This window comes from Podarcis filfolensis, assembly GCF_964270895.1.
Source record: "Podarcis filfolensis genome assembly, chromosome: 12".
Classification (NCBI taxonomy): domain Eukaryota; kingdom Metazoa; phylum Chordata; class Lepidosauria; order Squamata; family Lacertidae; genus Podarcis; species Podarcis filfolensis.
Genome location: NC_139614.1, coordinates 9,975,535 through 10,000,192, shown reverse-complemented (window position 1 = coordinate 10,000,192; position 24,658 = coordinate 9,975,535). Strand labels below are relative to the sequence as shown.

The 24,658-nt window shown below is 42.4% G+C and overlaps 1 protein-coding gene across 4 annotated transcripts in view; it reads left to right on the top strand.

The window, feature by feature from the left end:
• Nucleotides 1-283: 283 nt before the first annotated feature.
• Nucleotides 284-24,658, top strand: part of FBXL2 (F-box and leucine rich repeat protein 2) — a 29,680-nt gene continuing 5,305 nt past the window's right edge. For 2 of the 4 annotated variants that reach the window (XM_083578157.1, XM_083578156.1), the window contains exons 1-14: nucleotides 6,247-6,542; nucleotides 8,159-8,220; nucleotides 9,613-9,667; nucleotides 11,807-11,881; nucleotides 13,430-13,524; nucleotides 14,844-14,912; nucleotides 15,001-15,096; nucleotides 15,342-15,468; nucleotides 15,653-15,727; nucleotides 17,653-17,783; nucleotides 21,502-21,562; nucleotides 22,634-22,678; nucleotides 22,844-22,900; nucleotides 23,237-23,449. In XM_083578157.1, coding sequence (XP_083434283.1) covers nucleotides 6,516-6,542; nucleotides 8,159-8,220; nucleotides 9,613-9,667; nucleotides 11,807-11,881; nucleotides 13,430-13,524; nucleotides 14,844-14,912; nucleotides 15,001-15,096; nucleotides 15,342-15,468; nucleotides 15,653-15,727; nucleotides 17,653-17,783; nucleotides 21,502-21,562; nucleotides 22,634-22,678; nucleotides 22,844-22,900; nucleotides 23,237-23,449 — 1,188 coding nt within the window. In that variant the 5' untranslated portion in view covers nucleotides 6,247-6,515. Of the gene's footprint in view, nucleotides 474-6,242; nucleotides 6,543-8,158; nucleotides 8,221-9,612; nucleotides 9,668-11,806; nucleotides 11,882-13,429; nucleotides 13,525-14,843; nucleotides 14,913-15,000; nucleotides 15,097-15,341; nucleotides 15,469-15,652; nucleotides 15,728-17,652; nucleotides 17,784-21,501; nucleotides 21,563-22,633; nucleotides 22,679-22,843; nucleotides 22,901-23,236; nucleotides 23,504-24,658 lie in introns of those variants that run through there. The other 2 variants (XM_083578158.1, XM_083578159.1) reach the window with 2 other exon arrangements.

Below are 24,658 nucleotides of genomic sequence, written 5' to 3'. Positions count from 1 at the left end.
TTTACAGGGAACATTCGGACATGTCACCGGCTCCCCCCCCCCCGCGTTCCGAAGTGTAGCGTTCCAGGAAAGTTCTGGATTCGCATTCCGTTAACGGTACCAAGCGCCCCTTAGGGCTCAACATCCGGGAACAGGTAGCTAAGCGAAGCGCCGCTTTCTGCTCCCCAACCCCCGCTGCCCTGCAGCTCATGCAAGCCCCGCCCACTTCGAGCGGCTCGCGCCGGCGGAGAGTCACGTGCCGCCGGCTCCCCCAATCCGCGAAGGCCCCTCCTGCTCCTCGCTCTCGCGCGCCTCAGGGCGGCCGCCGCCTCTCACTCGGCTTCCCTCCCCGCCTCGCTCGCTCGCTCGCTGGGCGGCGCGCGAGAGCAGAGCGCAGGTCCCGCCGCCGCTTCAGCTGGTTGGTCGGTCGGCCGGCCTCTCGAGCGGCTCCTTCGTCACCGGGACAACCGGCGGCCCGCTATTGCCTCACAATGGTGGGTCGTTTTAGTCTCTCCTCACCTCTCTTCCCCCCCCCCACTCCCGTCGGACGGGCCGTTTAACCGCCGCCTGCCCCTCGCGCGCGGGAAAGCAGGCGGGCCGTTATGTGGAGATTCGATATGGGCGGAGATAGGTAGAGATACACAGCTATGGCTATAGGTAGGGTGGGGTCTGAGGCTGCGGGGAAGGCGGCGGTGAGGGAGGGGCGCGGCAGGGCGGCTCCTCTTTGGGGTCGCGGGGCTGCGAAGGGCTCGAAAGCGGCATTGTGGAGACGGTGTCCGTGACGGGGGAGGGCGGCTGGGATTCCTGCAGGGGGAGAGGACCGGGCGTCGTCCTCCCCTCCTCACGGCACAAGCGTTGCAGGGCGGCAACGGCTCCGCACGATGCGCGTTAAGATGGAGGGGGACGGGTGGGGACGTCCGCAGGGACCCGGCAGGAAAAATGGTGCTTGTGGAGGCGCAGAGGCGAAACGCGAGCTTCGGGGCAGCGTCGCTGTGTGGCGGCGGCGGCGCGTGCACGCACGTGTGAACGGGCAGCTGGGAGAGGGCGGGGTGGCAGGCACCGCCCGGCACCCTGTGTCTCAGGCTTGGTAGCAGGGGTGCCAACTGGAATACAATATTCGAGGAAGCCCCGCCCTGCATTATCGATCGCATGACGAGGTGCACCCGCACCATTTGAATGGCAATGCCCAATTGGGGAGGGGGGGATCAAATATTTTATAGGGAGGGAGGGGGCACGAAAGAGCCTCTGCCCCTAGGAGTTGGCGCCTGTTTTCTGTAGGGAGGAGTTGGGGGAAAGGAAATGGAAGATCTCGGGGGACAAGAGATGAACCCCCCTCCTTTTTTCCGCTCCTGGGTGGAGTGTGGTAGATGCATCTGCAAAGGAAATTGTAAGATGGCTTTCGTTGACTAACCAACCTTGTTTTTTTGAGTTTGGCACTTCAGGAGAGTAGTTTCCTGCACCTTTCTGTATGTTTTCCACAAACCTTGTGTGCATGTGTGGACGTTTATTGCGCAGCAGACAGCAGCATCAAATAAAACTTTTTGTTCTTGTTCAGAATAGATACTGTATCTGAAGTACAGCTGGAAATCAAAACAGTTTGTATTATGTGGAGAAGCGGTTTGAATGTTTGTAGCTGCTGGCTTTCTTCACTCATTTTTGGTCTGCTGCAAGTATTGTCACCCCATGTCTGATAAAGCATGCAACATTCCCGTTGTTATTTACTTGCGATGAAGCAGTTCACTGGAAACTTCATTCTGATATTGCCTCAAGTTCATGCATTTAAATAAAATGCAGATGTTACTGCAGTTATAAATGGTCTTTTCCAACATTGGAAGAAAAGATAAACATTTCCTGAACTCTGACTTCAGTAATCTTTCAATTTTCAAAGAATGGTCCAGAGGCTGTGGACTTTATAAATGAGATTAGTAAAAGAGAGAGAGCCTCCCTATTTAAGTCACCTGTTTCTTGAGTAATCATTTTATGAGATGCCAATAAAAAGGCTGGTTAATGGATAGCATGGGTATTGGGTATTTGCTGCTAGGCTGGGAGCAGTCAGTGCGAACACATATCTCCAGTTCTTTAGCAGCCTTCCCTGCTCCTGGCCTGCTTCTGAGTACAATTCAAAATGCTGGTGCTTGCTTCTAGTGATACAGGGTTTGGTATTTGGAAACTTAAGGGAGCACTTGCTCCAACAGGAGCCTGCCTGTACACTGAAAATATTTGGAAATCTTTGAGTGCCTTTCATCCAAAGTGAGGCAGATGGCAGTGACCTTCTAGGATGTGATCCCCTTCCCTTTAGAACCTTCACAATTTATTTTATTTATTTACGGCTATTAGCCCATGAAGAACCTTCTCCCCAAAGAGGTTCACTTGATACTTACTCTCTTGTCTTTTTTGCTATCTGGCAAGATCTATTTCCCCCCAAAATTATTTTTGTGCAGGCATTCTTGGTTGGTTGTTTATTGTTATTGGTTTTTGTCATCTTTAAATCAACCTGGTTTGTTTGTTTTTTACATTGAATATAAACTTACAAAACCTCATACAGGCACACTCATTAGGAAGCTAGAATCAGCTCTTGCTCCTTTTTTAGCATAGTTGCCTATTTATATCTTTGATTAAGCATTACCCACATTTAAGCAAACTCGTGTCAGCAGCAGATCCATGTGCAGAATCATGCATACTGTCAAATCCCCATAAGGAAGTGGGATGGAAAAGTTTTTAAGTGCAGTGCGTGGGAGAAGGGAGCAGATGCCTCTGCACTTCACCCTTAAATATTTTTTAAAACCTGCCATTTTAACATAGTAAACTTCTCCCATGAGGAGAAAAATATGAAAAAGCAATTTTATGTGGAGAAACACATGAGGGTTACTGTTATTCTTGTTTTATATGGAACTGCTGTCTTGCCTTGTTGCATCTTGAATGCATCCTAAGCCCTGAAAGCTAACTGAACCAGAGCAATAAAATGCTTGAAAAGATGCAGTTGTGCTGTTGAAGTGGGAGGCGGGGACAGGAGAGTAGATACAGTGGTACCCCGGGTTACATACGCTTCAGGTTACATACGCTTCAGGTTACACACTCCACTAACCCAGAAATAGTGCTTCAGGTTAAGAACTTTGCTTCAGGATAAGAACAGAAATTGTGCTCCGGCGGTGCGGCAGCAGCAGGAGGCCCCATTAGCTAAAGTGGTGTTTCAGGTTAAGAACAGTTTCAGGTTAAGAACGGACCTCCGGAATGAATTAAGTACTTAACCCGAGGTACCACTGTATAGACTGTAGGGTATTCCAGGCTCCTTACTTTTTTTTGTTGTTGAAAAAAAAGTTTAACGTATAAAGAGAAAAGATAATGCTGACAATATTCTACCAAATTTCTTCACTGATCAAAACTGGCTGCGGTATAACTAAAGTACCTGTCAGTTACTATAAGCATATTAAATTAATGTTGTGTGCAGTGTTTGAAATTTTGCACCTGACCTGACTATCGGCCACTTGAGACCAAGTAAAGATTCCTGGGGGCCAGGGTGGTGCCTAACATCACCATCTGGAGGTTCGTGCTTGGGGATCATTGGATCATGACTGCTTTCTCACACTAATACTACACCTTGTAGAATTATATTAATTATGTTTCATCTGCACAATTGGAATGAATTTCAGGAACCAAAATGCTTTTTCTGTGTAGCCTGTAGGGCAGGGGTCCTCAAACTTTTTTAAACAGGGAGCCGATTCACTGTCCCATGCACACTGCACATATTTTATTAGTAGTGCACAAAAAACAGGGGAAAAAATACAATATTTAAAATGAAGAACGATTTTAGTCAACATAAACTAGGCTTCCCTAGGTGGGGAGGGAGCGAGGGAGACCCAGCCTCTCGCTGAGATGGGGGAGGAGGAGGAGACTGAGCAGGCTTTGTCCTGGCCGGCCGGCCTAGATTCATGACCCTATTGGGCCAGATCTGGCCTGCGGACCTTAGTTTGAAGACCCCTGCTGTAGGGGATAGATAAGATTCTTTCCACCCACATTTTCCCGTCTACATCTCACAACTGGCAAGCTGCTATTTTACCCTGTGTAGGAAAAATGCAGGTATATATATATATATACAGTCGTACTTCTGCTTACATATCCCTCTGGTTATGTAAACTTCGGGATACGTAAGCGGCAAACCCAGAAGTATATTTCTGGGTTTTTGCCATGCACGCATGCGCAGACTCACTCTATCGCTGAGTGCGTGTGCGCAGAAGCAGTCTCCAGTTGCGAAAACCTTGGGATCCAGCTGGACCTCTCGAACGGATCCCGGTCTGCAACCAGAGGTACCACTTTACATATATTCAACTGAGGGCAAAAAACAGCTTGGAGTGATCTGTATTTTTGTTTGTTTGTAGGAGTCTTGTTTGACTCCAACCCCAAACTGGATTGAAGACATGAGGCAGATATGGAGTGAAACTGGGACTTTTTTTTAGCATACCTGCAACAACTATGTAGCCCTGAACAGTCAAGTGTATTGTCTGTTGGCATCTTTGCTTGTTTGTCCTCACAATGGCTCCTAGAAAATGCTCCTAGCAGCCTGATCCATTATCTTGTCTGCCAACACCTTTGTGGATGTTGAAGAGGCTCCTGGAGCATTGTGGCATTTAAGGTGTTAAGCCTTTGAGAGCAATAAGACTGTTAATACTCTTTTCACTTTCCCTCATGCTGGTAAGCTTTGAGAGAATGATTTGGGGCAGTCCTTGGCCACAGTGATGTCTTGGTGTGCTTAGTCTAGTTCATTCCCTGACCAGAACTAACTTTACCCCCACCCCACTCCACAAAGCCCAGATAGACTGAAGTAGATCATGGACCCTGACCAACAGTCAATCTGACAAGTAAAAAAAAAAGGTAAAAATCCTACTTGGCCCCTTTAAAGCTGACCAAATAGTCCTTAATGGTTAATATGTGGAAGGTTTTATTTTGGGAATATACAGGGACATTATATAAAGTTGCTGAGATAATGGATTTGGGGCTTCAGCTTGCCTTACCCACATAACCGTTTTGATAAATTTAAACCATAGCTACTCACTTTTTACACAAATGAATCAGACATGTGTGATCACTTCAGTGCTAAGTGGGAAAAATGAATAGTCTATGAACTAGGGCATTTTTAACTCCAGTCGTGCTGCTTTGCTGAAAATATTGAGAGCCTGAGAAGAGAAGAGGAAGCAATGGCATATGGGGAAGCAAAGTGGGAAGGAGATTTCACTCCCCTCACTTGTACACCCCCTTTGGTGTTAAACTATCTGCCCTTCTCCATATGAATATCACTGATGATATAAAACTAGAAAGGAATAGTGTAACTGGAAGAAAAATCTCTATTATACAGCAGGTTATCTTAAAAAAATTCAGGGGTTAGATCATCTTTATGCTGAGGTTAATCATTTGGGAAACTAGGCTTGTTTTCTTCTAATAGTTACCCTCTGAACAGTTTTCCAGGCAACATTGGTTAGAATTGCTCTTTTCTTTCTATTATTCTAGCTGTAAGCTGTTCGATATGTAAAGCAGTATTCTGCAATCCTTTCCAACCACTCTCAAGTCTGTGATCTTCCTGTAAGCCAACACAGTGTTATAGCCAGTCCCCCTTGGGAAAGTGGAGAGAGGAGAAGCCTTGCTGCAGATGTTTTGTCAATTTTCTTTCTCTGCTTGTGAAATGGACACAGATCCAGGTTTTGTACTGTAGCCCTCAGCTTTTAAAAAATTGACTTAAAAATGCCAGGGAATTCATATCATAGAACACTCCTGTCTTCATAACTTGAAGTAATTATAAGTAATTTAAGAAGCGTTTTTCAGTGCCATTTAACCCTGTCTTAAATTTTAAAATAAATTATGTAGCTTGGGTAATTTTTGGAGGAAATTGTGCTAATACCAGAAACCATAAAACACTAAAAATTCAAATTTGTTGCAGCATAATCTTTCAGGGACATGGCATAAATGACTTTGACTATCTCTAGCCCAGAAATGTTTGTCACGATACATTTGTTAATCTTTGTTTGCTATAGTAGAGTAGCACAACCAACCTTCTGGAGTATATTCACAGTAATGAAGCTGTTGAATTACTCAGCAATTTTGAATCAAAGCAATCAGTGCAATTGATGTGATTTTCAAGCTTTCACATATATAGACCTCCATTAGTTTGTTAAAATGAATATTTTAAAGTTAGGGAATTTCTAGACTTTTCCCAGTTGACACCCTCTCAAAAACTGCCATTGGGGCGGGGGGGGGGGGAATAAATATGTGGAATCCTTTAAAAACAAACAGACCCTAAACATTACTACTTTAAGAGGATTAAATGCATTGTGTATAATAGGGAATTGTATCCAGGGGGTGGGGGTGGGGGTGGGGGTGGAATTGGCTAATAGCATAATTTCACAAATGCTTGTGCTACGATATTTATATTTTATAGCAGTGTTCATGCTTCCACTGCTGCAAAAGGGAGAACACATTTAAATTTAGCTATGAAACTTAAAAGTTGATACTTTATTTTATCAGCACAAAGATTACAAAGGAACCCAATGTGGACTTTGGTGGTGGCAACCCAGGTAATATGGAGGTGGCCTTCTGAACCTGATAGCTGCTTCCCAATTAAATATAAAAAGCTGCTTGTCAATTTGTTTTAGACTATTACTATTTTCCAGAACTGAGCTCTGCATTGACATTGAATAAGTGTCAATTTAGGGATTGGCTCTTCTGGTTAGAATCCAGAAGGGACCTGCAACTAATTAGGAACACCAAATTTCCCCCCACACCTGAGAACAGCATTTTAGAGCTAGTTATTTGACCAAACTCTCACCAGTTTCCTTGAAAATATCCTTATTGAGCTGTGTTTCCAAGTGATGGCCACCACAGGTTCCATATGCAGATTGGCTTTGTATTTGTGGTCAGCCTTAGGTGGAAGACATCACTCATTATCTGTTAGCCTATCCTTTATATAGAGACCCAAGAAAACCCTTTTTTGAAACCTTCATTCTCAGAAGCAAGCAGGTGTTCGCCAGCAGAAATGTTTCAATTCTTTTGAATGGCAATAAAAGCTTCGTAACACAGAGAGCGGCCATTTATGCACTGGATACAAAAAAGATCAGGAAAAATGAGTCAGATAAAATCACTATAAATTGTTTTGGTGACTCGGAGGTTTAATCTGAAATTAAGCTAGATTTAGACTTGGTGGTGTCTCTGGTATCTTCTCTCTTTTATATCATATATGTTGGATTATATATTATGGATGTTCTGTATTGTTTTATTATTATTTCTACAAGTTTGTCACAGCCTTTGGCTAAAACAATAAACTTACGAACTGACTAACATATGTTTGTTCCATATTTATATCTATTTTTTTCTTGATCTCAAAGTTATTCATTTCAACTCTGCTTGAAATGGTCTTGTTGATTTCCCATTAGGAAAAAAAATACATGGCTCGCCTAAAGCAGAAATAGCCAGTGTGGTGCCTTTCAGATATTGTTGGCATACAGCTTCTGTCATCTCTGACAATCAGCCATTGGATTAATGAAAATTAGAGTACAACTGAATCTGTAGGGCATCATGATCTAAAGCCGTGGTTCCCAACATGGGGCACACACCCCACAGGGGGGCGATTTGATTGGGGGGGCAAGAATGAGTTAGACCAAGTTAATGGCCTTTTAAGGGACACGGGTGGCGCTGTGGGTTAAACCACAGAGCCTAGGACTTGCCGATCAGAAGGTCGGCGGTTTGAATCCCCGCGACAGGGTGAGCTCCCGTTGCTCAGTCCCTGCTCCTGCCAACCTAGCAGCTCGAAAGCACGTCAAAGTGCAAGTAGATAAATAGGTACCGCTCTGGCGGGAAGGTAAACGGCGTTTGCGTGTGCTGCTCTGGTTTACCAGAAGTGGCTTAGTCATGCTGGCCGCATGATCCGGAAGCTGTGTGCCGGCTCTCTCGGCCAATAAAGCGAGATGAGCGCCGCAACCCCAGAGTCAGTCACGACTGGACCTTTACCTTTTAATGGCCTTTTAGGCTTCCTCCATGTGAATAGTTCACTTTTTGAATAAGAATTACATATCACAGGAGGGGCATCAGGATTTTAGAGATGCTTAGGTGGGGCATGGCCAAAAAAAGGTTGGAAACCACTGATCTAAAGGAACAGTCATTCAAAATACTGTGGTTTCTTTCTCTTTCTTTTTAGGCACTCTCAAATGATGATGAAGCTCTTATTAACAGAAAGTTACCAAAAGAACTCCTTTTAAGGTAATTCTACATTAGAAGTTTATAGTTTTAATCTGATTATTGCTTATAAAATGGATTTCATTTGTTTCAAATCTAAGTTTTATAAAAACTTATACATGCCTAGTTTTAACTTCATTTGTTGCAAAAATGTTTCAGTATGTAGTTTGAGGATAGCTTTTTAAAAGCGCGTTACCAATGCAGCTAGGAAACAATAGCTTTTTCATTGTTGTCAATTTGGAATTTTCTGTGAAAAAATCAAGCTTTAGAAACGTTGGTAAATACAGGATATTTTTTTATTATGGCATGGGAATGGGAGGGAATTTGCATAAAAACTAACAGAGAATTGACTACTCGTGTCCACTTGGAGTTGATGCTGGATTTCCATTATCTCTTTGCTCACTTCCCCCATACTTTGCCCTTTTAAATTTTAAAGCATCAGTGGAGAGGGGGGAAAGTTGCAATTTTGATGAGAGCAGTGGAAGAAGGGGCTTCTTTCATCCTCCATACACCATTGTTCTGCTATTACCCCTGTAGCAGATAAAATATAGGCATGAAATATGAGTTTCATGTTGAGTGTATGAGCTGCTGCAGATATAATGTTCTCTTAACTCTTTCCAAAGTTAAAATCAACTATCCACCATAAACCTCTCCTGAGCTAAATTGCTTTTTGGTTTGCATTTACAGGTAGCAGTGACAATAAAAAAGTTCTGTTCCTCTCCTTTGCTTGATACAATCAAATGGGACTTCTAGACTCTTCTGTGTGGCTTAACTTTGTGCACTGGGTGTGGCAGCTGAGACTTTGATTTTCTTCTTAATCACACAGAACAGCATAGTTAGGCAGAAGGGTCCTGAGTTACATAACAGTAGTAGGCTATTTCCTAATTATAGTTTTCTTACCCTTAGATTGATGGGAACAGAAAGGTCTCAAAGAGAGTTTATCTAGTAACTTATCTAGAATTGTATGGAATAAATATATATATTGCAGGTATATGATACACCAGGGGTTGTCAACCTGGTCCCTACCTGGTCGCTAGTGGGCATTTCAGGATTCTAGGTGGGTGGTAGGGGGTTCTACGGCACAAGCTGAATCCCTCCATCAAGCACTGGTGGGTGGTAAGGAAATTTTACTATCAAGAAAGATGCATTAGTGGGAGGTAGGTATAAAAAGGTTGACTACCCCTGTGTTACACCTTGCTGTAACATTCTTCAAGCTGTGAAATTGTATGCGCTTAGACTATATGTGAGAAAAGTTCTTATAACTGCCTTTGAAACATCTTTGGTTGGCAGCTTTCAAATACTACCCTGATCTGACTGATCTATATGTTTTTAACTTGAGTTAATATGTTTACAGGAGTAAGTTAGAATGGATTGTTGAAGAACAGTTTTACTTCTTTCTTTTTTACTTTCTTATAGAATATTTTCCTTCTTGGATGTAATTACCTTGTGTCGATGCGCACAAGTTTCTAAGGTACTGCTAGGTATTTGCTTTGTAATTTCATTTCTTCTCCAAGTAAAAAAATGAATGTATAATGTACACTTACATTAATTGTCTTTGGAATCTCACTGTTTTCACTGTATAGCAGAAAAAAGAGTGTGCTTGCAAAGCTTGAATGGTCCTTCTTCCTCTTTTACCATGAGGGGGAGTTTGGATCCTTTTTCAGTTAACCATTTTTTAGTGTGATGCCTGAATCCTGAACTGTGGTTAGTGATGGCAATGGTTTATTGAAGCAAACAAACTTTAAAAGCCACAATATGAAGTTTGTTTGCTTTGGTAAACTGTAGTAAATATCCACAGCCGTTTATTTAAAACATAATGCTAAACTGTAATTAACTGAAAATGGAAGCAAAGTTTTCTAGCCGCCTCCTTGCATCAGTGGAGGAGCAAGGGGAGGTGATGAGCCTGAGGCTTATTCAGTACAGTGGTACCTTGGGTTAAGTATTTAATTTGTTCCGGAGGTCCTTACTTAAATGAAACTGTTCTTAACCTGAAGTACCACTTTAGCTAATGGGGCCTCCTCCTGCTGCTGCGCCGCCGGAGCATGATTTCTGTTCTCATCCTGAAGCAGAGTTCTTAACCTGAAGCACTATTTCTGGGTTAGCGGAGTCTGTAACCTGAAGTGTATGTAACCCGAGGTACCACTGTAACACCAAACCATAGTTTATGAACCATATTCCTTACATTTCAGCTTAGTTCTAACATGTATAGATGGGGAAACAATTGATGTGGTGGTAGAATAATAATAATAATAATAATAATAATAATAATAATAAGCATTTATGAAAGCTGCAATCCTGTATCCACTTGCCTGGGACTAAGCCCCATTGAACTTGGGGTTATTTCTGAGTGCACATGGATAGCAGTGCTTTCCAAGCTTTTCATGTTGGTGACACACTTTTTAGACATGCATTATTTTGCAACACGGCAATTCAGTTTTACTAGCAAACTAGAGATGCTCTCCAGAAGTGGAGCGTGTATGCAAGCCTCCCGGGACGGGTGTGTGTGTGCCCAGCCCCCACCCTGCAGCCACCTCCTTGTGCCACCATCCCTGGATCTGAGCTTTGCAAGGCCGCTCCGGGAGGATGGTGTAGGGACACGACAGACATGCATCCTGATCGAATGGCTCATGGTTGCCATGACCTCCCTGAGCAGCCTGCAACACTTGGACCTGAGGAGGGCAGCAGGAGAAAGTCATAACCATGCACAGCCTTGCAACTTGGTTGCAGCCTTGGTGCCTGCTTTTGTGCTGGAAGGAGAAAGCACAGAGTGGTGGTTTTGTTTTTGTTTTACTTGCTACAAACCTGGAAATAAGTTGTCCTTGTTTTTCCCCTCTCCTGCCACCTGGTGAGGGTTAAACCTAGAGACTGCTCCATTACCATTTCAATACTAGACACACCTTCCTATTCTGTTCTAGCTGCCCTGGGGAGAAAGAGAAAAATGGCTTTGGGATTTCCTAGGAGTATTGTTGGGGGAGGCTGGTGCATTTGGAGGAAAGATGAGTAAATAATTGCAAAAAAGAGAGAGGATTTGTTGCTGATTTTCAGGGTGTGCCACTTTGCTGCTTGAGAGGCTTCAGTCTCTTCAACAGAGGGAGAATACTAATTCTCCTAAGGTAAAAAAAAAAATGGCAATCAGCTTGATGTGACACACTTCCACACTGCAGCTGATACAGTGTATAGGGTCACATTGTTTAACAGCCCTGCAAAATGGCTTGTGTGTATTAGCTCCATATTGTAGTTTAAGCTAAACAGAATAGAGGTTTGTTTAAGGCTTCCTAGTGAGTTCATAACTGAGGTGAAATTATAAATTGGTTCACAAGTTGCACTCCTAGCTACTTTATCATACCAAGTAAGTATTATTTCATCTAACTTTGCATTTAGGTAATATTCTTGCACTCTTACAGGATATTTATCTCTCAAGAAACTGGGCCTTAAAATATTGCTTAAAAAGTAGTTTCCCTCAACTAAGGACCATTTTAAACATGGAAAAATCCTAGTTCTGAATTCTTCATGCTTTCATAATATGTTTTGTGAGTGATGTTTTGAAAAGACATTGGTTATTATGTTGCGCATATATAGCAAGCATATATGTGTTCTTTGTTTATTTCAGTCTTGGAATGTGTTGGCCCTGGATGGGAGTAACTGGCAAAGGATAGACCTTTTTAACTTTCAGACAGATGTCGAGGTTCGTAACACTTAACGTTTTTCACTATCATAAAAACAATGTAAAACTGAAACTTTGAAGTACAGATTTGATTTAATTTTACATTTTTATCTAGCATTATTGGTTGAACTTTGATTTGAAAGTAGTTAATTGCTTTTAATTATCTTTTTTTTTAGAGCAACAAGCAACTAAAACCTCATCTGACCTCTTGCCCACTGATTGCACTGTGTCTGGTTTCATTTTCTTACTTTGTTACATTGCAAATAAAGTAAGGGATAATAATGAAATACTGCTTTTCTATACATAAAACAAATGGTGGCCAGGCAGCTTTCTCAAAAGGTTGAAAAATAATTTACAGGTTTTACCAGGTGAGGGGATTACACAATGCCTTGAGCTTTCACTGTCTCCTCTTCATAATTCTTTTAAGGCATTCAATTATTATTATTATTATTATTATTATTATTATTATTATTATTATTATTTTCTTAAAACAAATATTGCAAACTTTTCTGTTGTATTTTCTTAACAGAAATCAATGAAACTTTTTGTAAGAAATGTTTTTCCATATACCACTGAAGCCTAGGACTGCCACCATCATTGTTGCTATAGTTCATCTTTTTCCTCTTTGCACCAGTCAGAGAGAGAGAGAGAGAGAGAGAGAGAGAGAGAGAGAGACACGAAGCCTAACAATGTCCTGTTCTGGTCTGGGGCTGGATCCCCCAGGGCAAGGCAGATCAGAACTAGCAGGACCACAGATAGCTCTGCATGAGTGGCTTGCTCTGACAAATGTTGAGCCCATATTGAGCCTTTCTATAGCCTCTGCCCTCATACTACCTCTCTTAGGCTCCATCCCATTGTGGATAACATTAGATTCTTAGAGAGGCCAACCCTTTTTAAGATCTTTAAATTCTTTAGCACCCTCTGGCTTGAAGTTGGGTACTGCTTGAATTCATGACCTGCATCATGATGCACTCTGCTGTTATGGGAGATAGATGGACATATTGGATCATTATTATACACTGAGTTTTAAATGTTTTTGTGTGGTATCTCAATTGTTGCAACAGAAAGCACTTCCTAACATTGATCTCAATCCTGCACGTACTGTCCTGATTCCAGGTTGTTATGTTTCAGTTAGGTTAACAAAGAACTAAACTTCAGACCTATAGAAATCTAGAATGGGGCATTTCCGTCCTGGCAAAGAGGAAAGGTTGTGGTTTAAATTGGCCCTGATTTAGCAGGTTCTTTATACTTTAGTTAAGCATTTCCAATACTGGAGCCTAGATACTTATGTGGTGTGAGATTTCTACCACCATGTAAGTTTTATTTATTTATATTCATTTTTGAAGAAATCTGTGTATGCTAAAAGTGATCATTTTGCCATGTCCACATATGGCTCTTTCCAGTATCCCTGGCAGTTCATTTAAATACAGTTGGCTTGAGGTCTTCAGCAATAAAAACATTTTTTTGTTTTGTTTTTGTCTGTTTTAGACATTATTCTTCCTGGCATGGAGCTCCTCTTGAAAGGCATCTGGTTAGATATGAAGTTGATATTTGTTTCATCTGTTTAAGGGCCGGGTCTTAGAAAATATTTCCAAAAGATGTGGTGGGTTCCTGAGACAACTGAGTCTGAGAGGCTGTCTTGGGGTTGGAGATACTTCTTTAAAGTAAGTAATATTTTAAAAGTTGCTCTTTTTAAATTGCATTACAGTTTTCAGTATCAACCATGATGGAAAGGTGGAGGCTGCAACAAGTGTTTGAGTAGAATACACAGTACCACATTGACCAACTCTGGATCATGAGTACAACGATACTGATGAAAATGCCAGTGCAGCTGAGCTCTGAACCCAGAATTGGTTAGTCAAAGGGGGAAGGGAGTCTGCCATTGCTGACTGGAACAATCTAGACAGTGAGAGGTGCATTGCCTACAGTATCCCTATAAGTAGCTATTCTGTCACAAGCATTACATCTTGCAGCCACTGACCTGTTACTCACATTTCCTGGCTAGCTGGTTTTGTGACAGTGACAAAAGGTACCATAAACCTGTAGTTCCTGGCTAGAAGCTATCAAAACTCATTTTCCTCACCTGCGGTACCATCACTGGAAAGAATGTAGGGTTGTACAACTTTTGAATGCCAGTGTCTCAGTGGTGTAGGGCCTGCCAGACCCCATCAGTGCAGCACCTGTTAAGACAGTGTTGGAAACTCCCAATGTTCTAGGTGCCTTTTGTGACAAGGAATTTCATTAGCAGTTTCTGAGCTTCTGGGCGCAATACTGCACCTAAGAGTTCAGATTAAAACTGCAGAGTGGAAGGAAAAGACTATTTTCTCCCTTCCCACTTTCAGCTACTCTCTGAAGACTGGAGAAGAAACCCTCTTAAGAATATTAGGGGGGTAGGCAGGGGAAACTAGAACATGTGAAAAATGAACATCATAATTTAGCTGCAGTTCATTTATTTACAGTTTTGTACTCTTGTTATAAAAAAAAAGACATTCCGTTGTTGCACCCATAACCTAGGTTGAAGGTGCAATTTAGCTCCTAGCTTTCATATCTCAGTTTCTAACACTGCTATTAGAACTGTCTGGCAACAAGGTTGTGAATGGGATGTTAAAAACCTGGTCATGTGCATTTTAAGTCCCTTTCTCTCCAGTCATCATAGGATCAAACTGTAAGTCATTTAAAATAATTCAGAAATTCTTACCGTAATTAACATTTTACTTTAATTGTTTGGGGAATTCCAGAACAGCTGTGCAGAGACACTTCCTCCTTCACATGATGGCATAATAATTAAAGGAATGGATATGAGATTAATAAGTTGCAAATAGTTTTTTAGTCTGAAAGCTCTGACAGAACCTGAATATTATCTCAAACACAGCCAACTGTGTTTTTGATGTATTGTAAATGTTAAGTGCCTGATGGGAGAGTGCATTAGTACATAAAAATGTGCTCTACTTATTTGGGCTTTTTAATTTTATTGCTTTTGCAGAACATTTGCACAGAACTGTAGAAACATTGAACATTTGAACCTTAACGGATGCACAAAAATTACTGATAGGTAAGCCAATGGTGTCGGATGGGAAAACTGATTTTATTTTTTTAAAAAATGAGTTCAATTCATTTTTAGTGCCTCTCTTCCTTTGCAGCACTTGCTTTAGCCTTAGCAAATTTTGCCCCAGGCTAAAACATCTGGATCTGACATCTTGTATTTCCATCACAAACAACTCTTTGAGAAGTTTAAGGTAAAGCTTTTTATTATTCAACTTACATTGAAATGATTTAATTTCATATCTGGAAATCGACTGGTGCTGCCTATTACTAGTATTTCTGGTGTTTAAATCTTTATGACTGTGTGTGGCCTTTCCCTCAAGGTTTTGTGCTGTGGTGGCTGGCAGTTACCTTTAATATTTGTTAAGAAGAATTTAATTTGGCTCTGCTGCTATAATAACTACTCAAACACAGTGCTTTGTTTTCTTTCTTGTTGCAGTGAGGGATGCCAAAATCTGGAACTCTTGAATCTTTCCTGGTGTGATCAGATTACAAAAGATGGCATTGAAGCACTGGTGAAAGGGTGCAACGGACTAAAAGCACTATTTCTTAGAGGATGCACACAGGTACAAACCTGCTAAGGTACCAAGTTGAACCCATAAGAGTTAGTTTTATATTGGGGTATCTGACAAATTTTTTGTTTTTGTTTTAAATAATAAAGCAGTATTCATTTATTGACTTGATATTTTGCCATGCCATACTGCTTATGTCCACTTCTTCTGCCAATTTATTTTCTCTCCATTAATTCAGCTGGTAGATGAGGCGCTTCACCACATTGAGACTCATTGCCATGAACTGGTTATCTTAAACTTGCAGTCATGCATGGTAAGTACTTCTCTTTGCACTTTGTAGCTTCTGTGATTAGATGGAAAAGGTCATTCTCCTTGAATGAAAACTACAGTGGTACCTTGGTTCTCGAACTTAATCCGTTCTGGGATCTGTTTTGAGAAAATTTAATGCTAGGCTTCACAGTTTAATATTGAGAATACGCATGTACCAAACAAGCTTCTGCCATGCATTCAGAATTTTGAAAATATTGTCATACAGCTAATGTTCAGTTTGTCCTGGTTGTTCCATTTTCTTTTATAAAGTGCCACTTTATAAAAGAAGATATCAAAAATAGGAGCCTAAAGTTATTAGGGCATATCAAAGAAGGGGCAAATAATCAATTCCAAGGTCAGGAATTTGGTGCACATGACATGCCAAAGGTAGGGAACTTGTGGCCGTTTGGATGATGAACCATGAACTCGAGCCAGCACAATCAGTAGTCAATAATTATTTGAATTTGGCGAGGGACACAGTCCTCAAGTACCTGTAATCTTGGTGTTCCCTCTTCCAGCTATGCCTGTCTCTCAGCTCTATCACCGAGAGAGGCTGTCCTACCATGGTTCCTGCAAGATTTCTTTTCCCTAGACACCTAGATGAAGATGGTAGCAGGTGCTCAGCCAAACAACTCAGTCATGGATCCATTATAGCCAACACACACAAAAGGGCACATCATAACAATTAACCTTCAGTCTCCCACCAAAGCAGTGATAACGCCTAACAACTTGTGCCACGCCATTGCTAGGAGCTCCACAGCAGTTCCCAGCTAGCAGGAAAGAAAGGGATCAATAATAATAATTAATAATAATAATAATTTTTTATCTATACCCCGCCCATCTGGCTGAGTCTCCCCAGCCACTCTGGGCGGCTCCGAATCAAGTGTTAAAAACAAGACAGCATTAAATATTAAAAACTTCCCTAAACAGGGCTGTCTTCAGATGTCTTTTAAAGATAGGATAGCTGCTTATTTCCTTCATATCTGAAGGGAGGGTGTTCCACAGGGTGGGTGCCACTACCGAGAAGGCCCTCTGTCTGGTTCCCTGTGACCTCACTTCTCGCAATGAGGGAATCGCCAGAAGGCCCTCAGTGCTGGATCTCAATCAATCAATGAATCAATGAATCAATCAATCAATCAATCAATCAATCACCCAGCATGATTGCTGATGGATTTAAAAAATGAGGAGATGTGGAGTGGGGGCCAGGTGATTCACATTTCCCCTTCTCTATAGTAGCTCACAAAAAAGTCTCATCAGTGGCCTCCCATTGTTTCCCAGCCTTTTTCTTGCTTTTCTAAAATCATGAACTATAGTCAAACCTCGGCTGTCAAACGTAATCCATTCCAGAAGACTGTTAGACTTAAATGTTCGACAACCGAAAACTGAAAGCGGAAGCCTCAATGCAATAGGGAAATTCAAAATGGAAGCCGTGCAGCACCTTCGGCTTCCAAAAATCGTTTGAAAACCGGAGCAGTTACTTCCAGGTTTTTGGCGTTTGGGAGCCGAAACGTTTGAAAACGGACCCGTTCAAGAACCGAGGTTTGACTGTAATAGTGATTTCTTGACATAATTATCGTTCGGCATGTTTGCATGCAAGTTTCTCTTTCTTTTCTTTTTGGCTGCTAGTATACTTGCTTCCTTCAGCAAAATGCACATTATCAAGGTTGAAAGGAAATCAGTCTTTGAAATAGTGCACCAAACTGCAAGATAAAGCACTGTGTTTGAGGAAACTCCTTTCCAGATGACCATAGAGCGGAATCTATAAAAATGTTGACTAGCATGCCCTTGTAGTGAAAATAAACAGTATGGAACAAATTGCATGAGAATTGTTATTGTTAACATTTGTTATTTAATTGTGTAAACTTGATACACCTTAAGAGAAATTGCCTAACTTCAGATGACAGAACTTTCCACTGTTCTTTGTTACAGCAAATATCGGATGAAGGCATAGCAGGTATCTGTAGAGGATGTCACCAACTCCAGTCGCTTTGTGTTTCTGGTTGTACAAACCTTACAGATGCTTCCCTCGTAGCACTTGGTCTGAACTGTCCAAGACTGAAGTGAGTACTATTCAGTTCACACATTACTGAGTGGTGGTTGTCTCCCTCTGCTTTGAAGTTGCATTCATCGTCATCAGACTAGCAGGTGCCTAATAGTTTTCAGTGACAACTATGATGCAGTCCAATGCGTATTTATCGAAAAGCAAAACAGGAAAATGGGGAAGGGCCCAGATTCAACCCCTGCCATCTCCAGGTGGTGCTGCGAAAAACTCCTGTCTGAAACCTTGGAGAAGTTCTGCGAGTCAGTGAGCTAGGTGGACCTGACCCAATGGAAGGCAACTGTCTATGTTCCTAAGTAAGTTCCACAGGACTTATTTCCAAGTAAGTATGGCTAGGATCCTCCCCTGTGTGATTTTAGTATTTTTAAAGTCATATATATTGAAATTTGCATATTCCTGAAAACTAACTGAAAATGTAATCCTGGATTACAGATAAATTTCTGAGACCTGATTAGATATAATACTTTTCAGTGTTAACTTAAATGTGCCAAAGGTAGACTGTAGTCTGCAAAAGCTCATGCTACAATAAATCTGCTGGCCTTGAAGGTGCCACAAAACTTTGTTGTTTTGCTGCAATAGACTAACAGAGCCACCCATTTGAAAAAAGTGTGGAATTGCTGATTAGACCACAATATGCAAGTAGCGGTTTATCTTTAACCCTTCCCTCATCTTTCTCTGCTTTCTTTGTATATTTTGCCTGGAATGTGTAATTGTGCATTTCCCCCAGACATTCATACAAATAGGAGGATGGGCAAGCAAAACCTTGTTTATACATCACTAGGGACAAGGTGGAAAGAGAACCAAGCTGCATGGTTGGAGGAACAGCTTTTCTCCTAGAATTATAGCATGGGAAGATAGATTCCACTTAATCTTATAGGATAAGCTAATAATTTTTAAAAAGTTGGAAAAATAACACACCTTCCAAAATCGGGAACAGAAAATAAGATGAGTAGCAGTGGTGTTGGTTATGCTCATGAGTCCAGCAGTGTCTGTTGGTGCAGGCATCTAACCCCGCCCCCACCCTCAAAAAAAGAATGTCATACATTAATCAGTATGGGTATACTTGCAGGTAAAGCCTACTTCCCATTCCTGGCAGAGAATAGGAGTCTCTGCATTAAATGAGACTGCAGGGTGCACACACAGATGCATTTCCCACCCCACTCGGGTGTAGGAAGGGGGTGGTGGACCACCCTGGGTGCCCTCACTGGGGGGGGGGTGACATTCGGCACGCCACCCACCCACAACTCCCGAGCTCACCCTGAGCCATTGGGGTAAGGGGGGAGCTTTGCCGGCAGCATTCCCCACTTCCCCCTTCGCTTTGACAGCTTGGGGGAGGCTTGGGAGTCGTGTGTGGGCGGCGCACTGAATGGTCGCCATGGGTGGTTTGCTCTGCCCCCATGGGCGGCTCGCTCCGCTCCCGGCGGGAGGGCGCGTGCGCCACTCCGGGCACCCAAGCAGCTATCCCACACCTGGGAGGGCACCCTCTGTGCCATGCCCTCCTCGGGAGCACGCCCTCCCTGGACAGCACAGGTATATGCTCCGCTGCTGACCCCACTCCATTTGGAGGCCCTTCTCTCTCCCTCCTGCCCACATAATTTCAGATACTTGCTAGTCTTAAAATAAAAATGATACTTATTGGCAATTCTGTTTATTGTGCATCTCCCTCTTCCTGATATTGTTCCCCTCCCACTTCTTCTTAGGGTCTGTTTGTGGAGGTGAATTTTTCTTTGCAATGTATTTCTGCATTATTTCCCTTAAGGTGAATATAGAAAGGTTGGTGCATTTTATATTTTGTTTTGCAATTTTTATTTCCTGATGGTTATGGCTGCACTTTTCTTCTTTTCCTGCTGCTTTTTTCAGTTTTTAAAATTGTTAATTTTAAACTACTTCAAGGGATGGATCAACAAACGTAACATGCTGGGTGAAAGCCAAAGTTCCTTTTCTAAACCCTCTTTCTTCAGCACATCATCAGTGTAAAATCGAGTTCCAAAACACATCCATAACAAGGTAAAGAGGGTTGTTCTGTTATAAAAACAGACTAATCACTAGGAAACATTGCCGCCACCACAATGAACAACTTCTTCCAGGCTATTTGGGATTCCTTGAAGTTACCCTAGATGTATTCTAGCCTTTCTATAAACTGGAACCAAGCTATTCTTGTAACAATAGAACCTTTAGCAATAGCATAAGAGATCAGTGATGTGTATATAGTTTTGAATGATGCTGATTCAGAAACAGAACAGTTGGTATATGTGAGATGGAAAGTGAATGAGCAGCCTATTTCCCATTTAGGGAGAGAAAAAGATAATTCTGTTTGCTGACTACCTAAATTAAAAAGCAGCAAGCTTAAACTACATAATATTCATTGCATCCCATCAGTATTCTTCCAATGCTAGTTAATATATCACAAACTTAGATGGTCTGAATTGGTTGCATCCAAAAAGCTAGCACAAGGTTAGTACAAATGGCACACTACAATGTAGTACAGTCATACCTCGGGTTAAATATGCTTCAGGTTGAGCATTTCCAGGTTACGCTCCACGGCGACCCAGAAGTAATGGAATGCGTTACTTTCGGTTTTCGCCGCTCGCACAGACGCTCAAAATGACATCATGCGCTTGCACAGAAGCAGCGAATCGCGACCCGCGCAGTCGTATTCTACACAGGATGCGAACGGGTATAGCATTATTGTGATGTGCTGTCGGACAGCAAACACTATCAGGAGGCAGCCTGTCAGAAAGTAATTGTGTACACCCAAGCTGTATTTTTAGATCTGTATCCTACCCTTTTCCCAAGGAGCTCAGGGTTCACCTGCCCTTTATTCTCTCAACAACCCTTTAAGGTAGATCAGATAGAGAGAAGAGAGATGGACCCAGGTCCACCCACTGAACTACTTGTCTGAATAGGAATTTGAAACTGGGTCTCCTAATCTGGTCCTCCTAAGTACAGTGGTACCTCTAGTTACAGACACGATCCGTTCTGCGGTGCCGTTCGCACCCTGAAATGTCCGCAACTGGAGCGGCGCTTCTGCGCAAGTGCAGAGCACGATAGAGAGCTTCTGTGCCTGCGTAAAGCTCGCAGAATGCTTCTGCGTGTGCGGCAAAACCCGGAGGTATACACTTCCGGGTTTGCCGTGTTCGCAAGCTGAAAAGACACAACATGAACCTAACGCAACACGAGGTATGACTGTACATATGGCATGAAGGATGGTTCGTTGCTTGAAAGGAACAAAAATGGATGGAGACACTTCACCTGGCTTATAGCCCTGGGTTGCTTCAGGCCTTCAACAATTTGGAATTCCAAGAAATAGTCAATTCCAGGTCATCAAAACTGTGAATGTGATCAAGAAGGTGTGGCCGAATGTTGGTAATGATGAGAGAATGTTAATAATGACCTCTGTCCATCCACATCCACGACAGCTGTCACAGACTTCAGCCTTCTTCATCCCCCCCCCCCCAACTCGACTAAAATGTTTTCAGGTCTCAATCAAGGAGATTTTCAGTTCTTATAATGTATCATCCATAGAAACAGAATTTTAGTCATGTTGCAGAACTTGAAATTTGTAGTCTCATTGCCAACAGAGATAATAAAATAATCTAGGATAGTAGATGTATTATTTATTCCTGTTTCCATTGCATAGAATCACATGCTAGGTTCCTGGTGTCATCACAAGGATTTCTTCCTGATTATTCTCAACTGCAGAAATGTTTATTTTTCAGGATTCTGGAGGCTGCAAGGTGTTCCCATCTCACTGATGCTGGTTTTGCACTTCTAGCACGGGTAGGTAAGGTTAATATTATTTAACTTTTTATCCCATACTTCCTCTAAGTATCTTATAGTAGAACTTTTAGCCTCACAACCCTTTGAGGTAGATTAAGTTTCAAAAATGGATGGATATTGTAACTCCATTTCACACAGCCAGACACACCTCTAGCCCTTGTACCACATTGACCACACATTTTAAAAAAAGTATCTTACACAAGTACGTATCTGCATGTGCAAAGATATAAGGAGGAAATCTGTCTGTTTCAGGGAGTTTGACTAGGTAACCCTTGAATTGGTTGTGACCTTGCTTTTGCCCAGCTATGCATGAGGGTCAAGTTCCCTTGTTTTCAGTTCTCAAAAAAACTGATTGCAAAATTAATATACATTTTCCAGATTAAGGAGGGTTGCTTCACTGTATCTCCACCCACTGAGTATTTAGCCTGTTTTGGATAAGAGGAAAAACAAACCCCAGTTATTCATATTCAGTACATATGAGTCGTGTATTGTCAAGGGAGCTGACACATAGCACGCTTTGCAGAGCAGTGAGAGAGAGAGAGAAAGCAACACCAGCTAACTTGCAGTTAGTTGTTTTATTAAGAAATCAGAACAGAAAAAAACACGGAAACTCCAGCAGTGTACTCCCCCATAGCAAGCCGTTGCTCAGACTGTCTTGCACCTCCCACTTCACTCCATTCACTCTGTGTCATGCTGCCCCTCTCTTGTGTCAGCCCCAAGGTACCTTATTTCTCTGCTTGGCTCTCTGCTTTGTTATGTGCTCTGGGATCGGGAGGAGCTGGCAGGCTGGCAGCAGAAACATTGTTGAGGTGGCTTGGCAGGAGTCACTGTCTTTGCTTTGTGCTGGGGCACCTGCTTGTTGCCCCTTTTTCCTTGTCCTCCAAACTCTCAGTCTAGTACCTCCCAGCTCTTCCCCTCTGGAGTGTGTCTGGTTCCTCTGTGCTTTTTTCCTCATCTAGTCAGCCCCTGACATGTCATAAAGTATACACGACATACTGGAAGTTTCTAAAATCTTAAGTTCTCAGTTAAGCCTTGTTTTTAATGGTAGAATGCTTTTTTTCTCACTTTTAGAATTGCCATGAACTAGAAAAGATGGACCTAGAAGAATGTGTTCTGGTGAGACCTATTTGTACAAGGCCTTTGCATCAGATCTAGTAAAAATATCATTAAAAGATGACGCTCTTCTGTGTCCAGAAAAACTTTCGGACTACAAAAACTACCCGATATGTATTTTTGCCTATCCCTGAATTTGACACTGTTCTCTATATAATTTCTTTCTAGATAACAGATAACACGTTGATACAACTTTCCATTCATTGCCCTAAACTGCAAGCATTGGTAAGTTCCTGTTTATTTACTTGTTTATTTTACTTGCACTTTATTTACTTGTTCATTTTACTTGCAAAAAGGGTAGAAAATCCTGTTTTGTTTAGCCTTTCTATTTCACTTCATCTACAGAAAGTTTCTCAAGAGCCATGGATAATTCTGCTTTCTTCAGTTGAAGCAGGTCAAAATTTGGGGGAAATAAACATTTCTGTAAGCCCTGTCTCCAACTGAATAAGTTGAGTCACCCATCTCAGAAAAAAATTCCTTTTCCTAAATGAGAGGAGATGGATTTGACCCGTTACAGAAATATGCATTAATGAAACATTGCATTTCTCATCTTTGTTACAGAGCTTGTCCCACTGTGAACTGATCACGGATGATGGGATTCTGCATCTGAGCAGCAGCACATGTGGACATGAAAGACTCCAAGTACTCGAATTGGACAACTGCCTTCTAATCACAGACGTGACCCTAGAACATCTTGAAAATTGCCACAACTTAGAAAGAATTGAATTATATGACTGTCAGCAAGTCACCCGTGCAGGCATCAAAAGAATAAGAGTACGTACTGCACAACTGTGCTGAGATGCAGAGCCTCAGTGTTGATATATCAAGGTAGCTCCTGGCATGACTTTTAATACACACCAAGACTAGTGTCATATCATTTAATAAAGTGTCTATTTGTAGGCTGTCATTCAGCAAGAGTGCACAATACTGAACTCAATGCTGTCTAAATTTATGCAGAACACCATGCACCTGCAACGGGAGCAGCATATCCATTTTTCTTTCTAGAAAGGGATTTGTGAAAAAAACGAGCAGCTTATTTCTTCAGATGTCTCTCTCAAGGGTTGGGAGGAAATATTCTTTTTAAAAAATCCCCGTCCTTCACCTTAAGGTCCCAGAGTGGGTTACAGAATTTTTTGAAAAGGTGGAAAAACTGATTTGGTTGTGGTTCGAGGACCCGACCCCCACTTAGTGGAATGAAGACACAGGACACGTAAGATAAGGTTAACGGGCAAGGAAAGGGCACAACTTTATTGATTACAGCAAGTGAAAAGGTATTGGCTTAGGCATTGGATCACGGCAGTTGACTCCACCCACTCGGAGAGGGGTGAGCCTAAAAGGGGGGTTTATTCACCAGTAGGTGGAGCCTGTTGATGCTAATCCAACTATAAGCTCTCCCCTGATGTCACCGAGGGTCGTGCCATGACCCCCCGCCACACAGGCATCGGACAGGATCCATGACCGCCGGATTCCTTTAACGGAATACCCAAAATTGAAGGCGTAGGTGATGGCCACATCTAGCCCTTCCACACACCACAAACACATTCCAGTGCCTCACCTACTCACCAATACCACAAAAGTTGTGACGGTTGGTACGAGGTAGGCGAAAAAACCACAAAGCCTAATGCCAAATGGAAAAATTCCTACCAGGCCCCCCGGACAACTAGGGCGACCAACCTAAGGTCCATAGCAAGGCCAAAAGAAAGCTGAGACCCTGAGCTCTTAAGGGAGTGGAGGGTGGGTGACTCGCGACGGGCAGGCGGACAATGAGGCCACGTGGCTGGCACAGCAGCAAGTTAAGCTGCCAACCACACCCCCTCCGAGCTGCCCGGTTGGGCGCTCACCTGTGGGCGTGGTGTGCCAGCCAGGTGAGTGGGTGGCAGGGGGCTTAACACCCCCTGCCTGAGGCGGGCTTCGGGTCCCGCCCACAACCCCTCCCCTCTTGCCAGGAGGAGAGTCTTTGCAGCTACACTTTGTTCTCCTGTG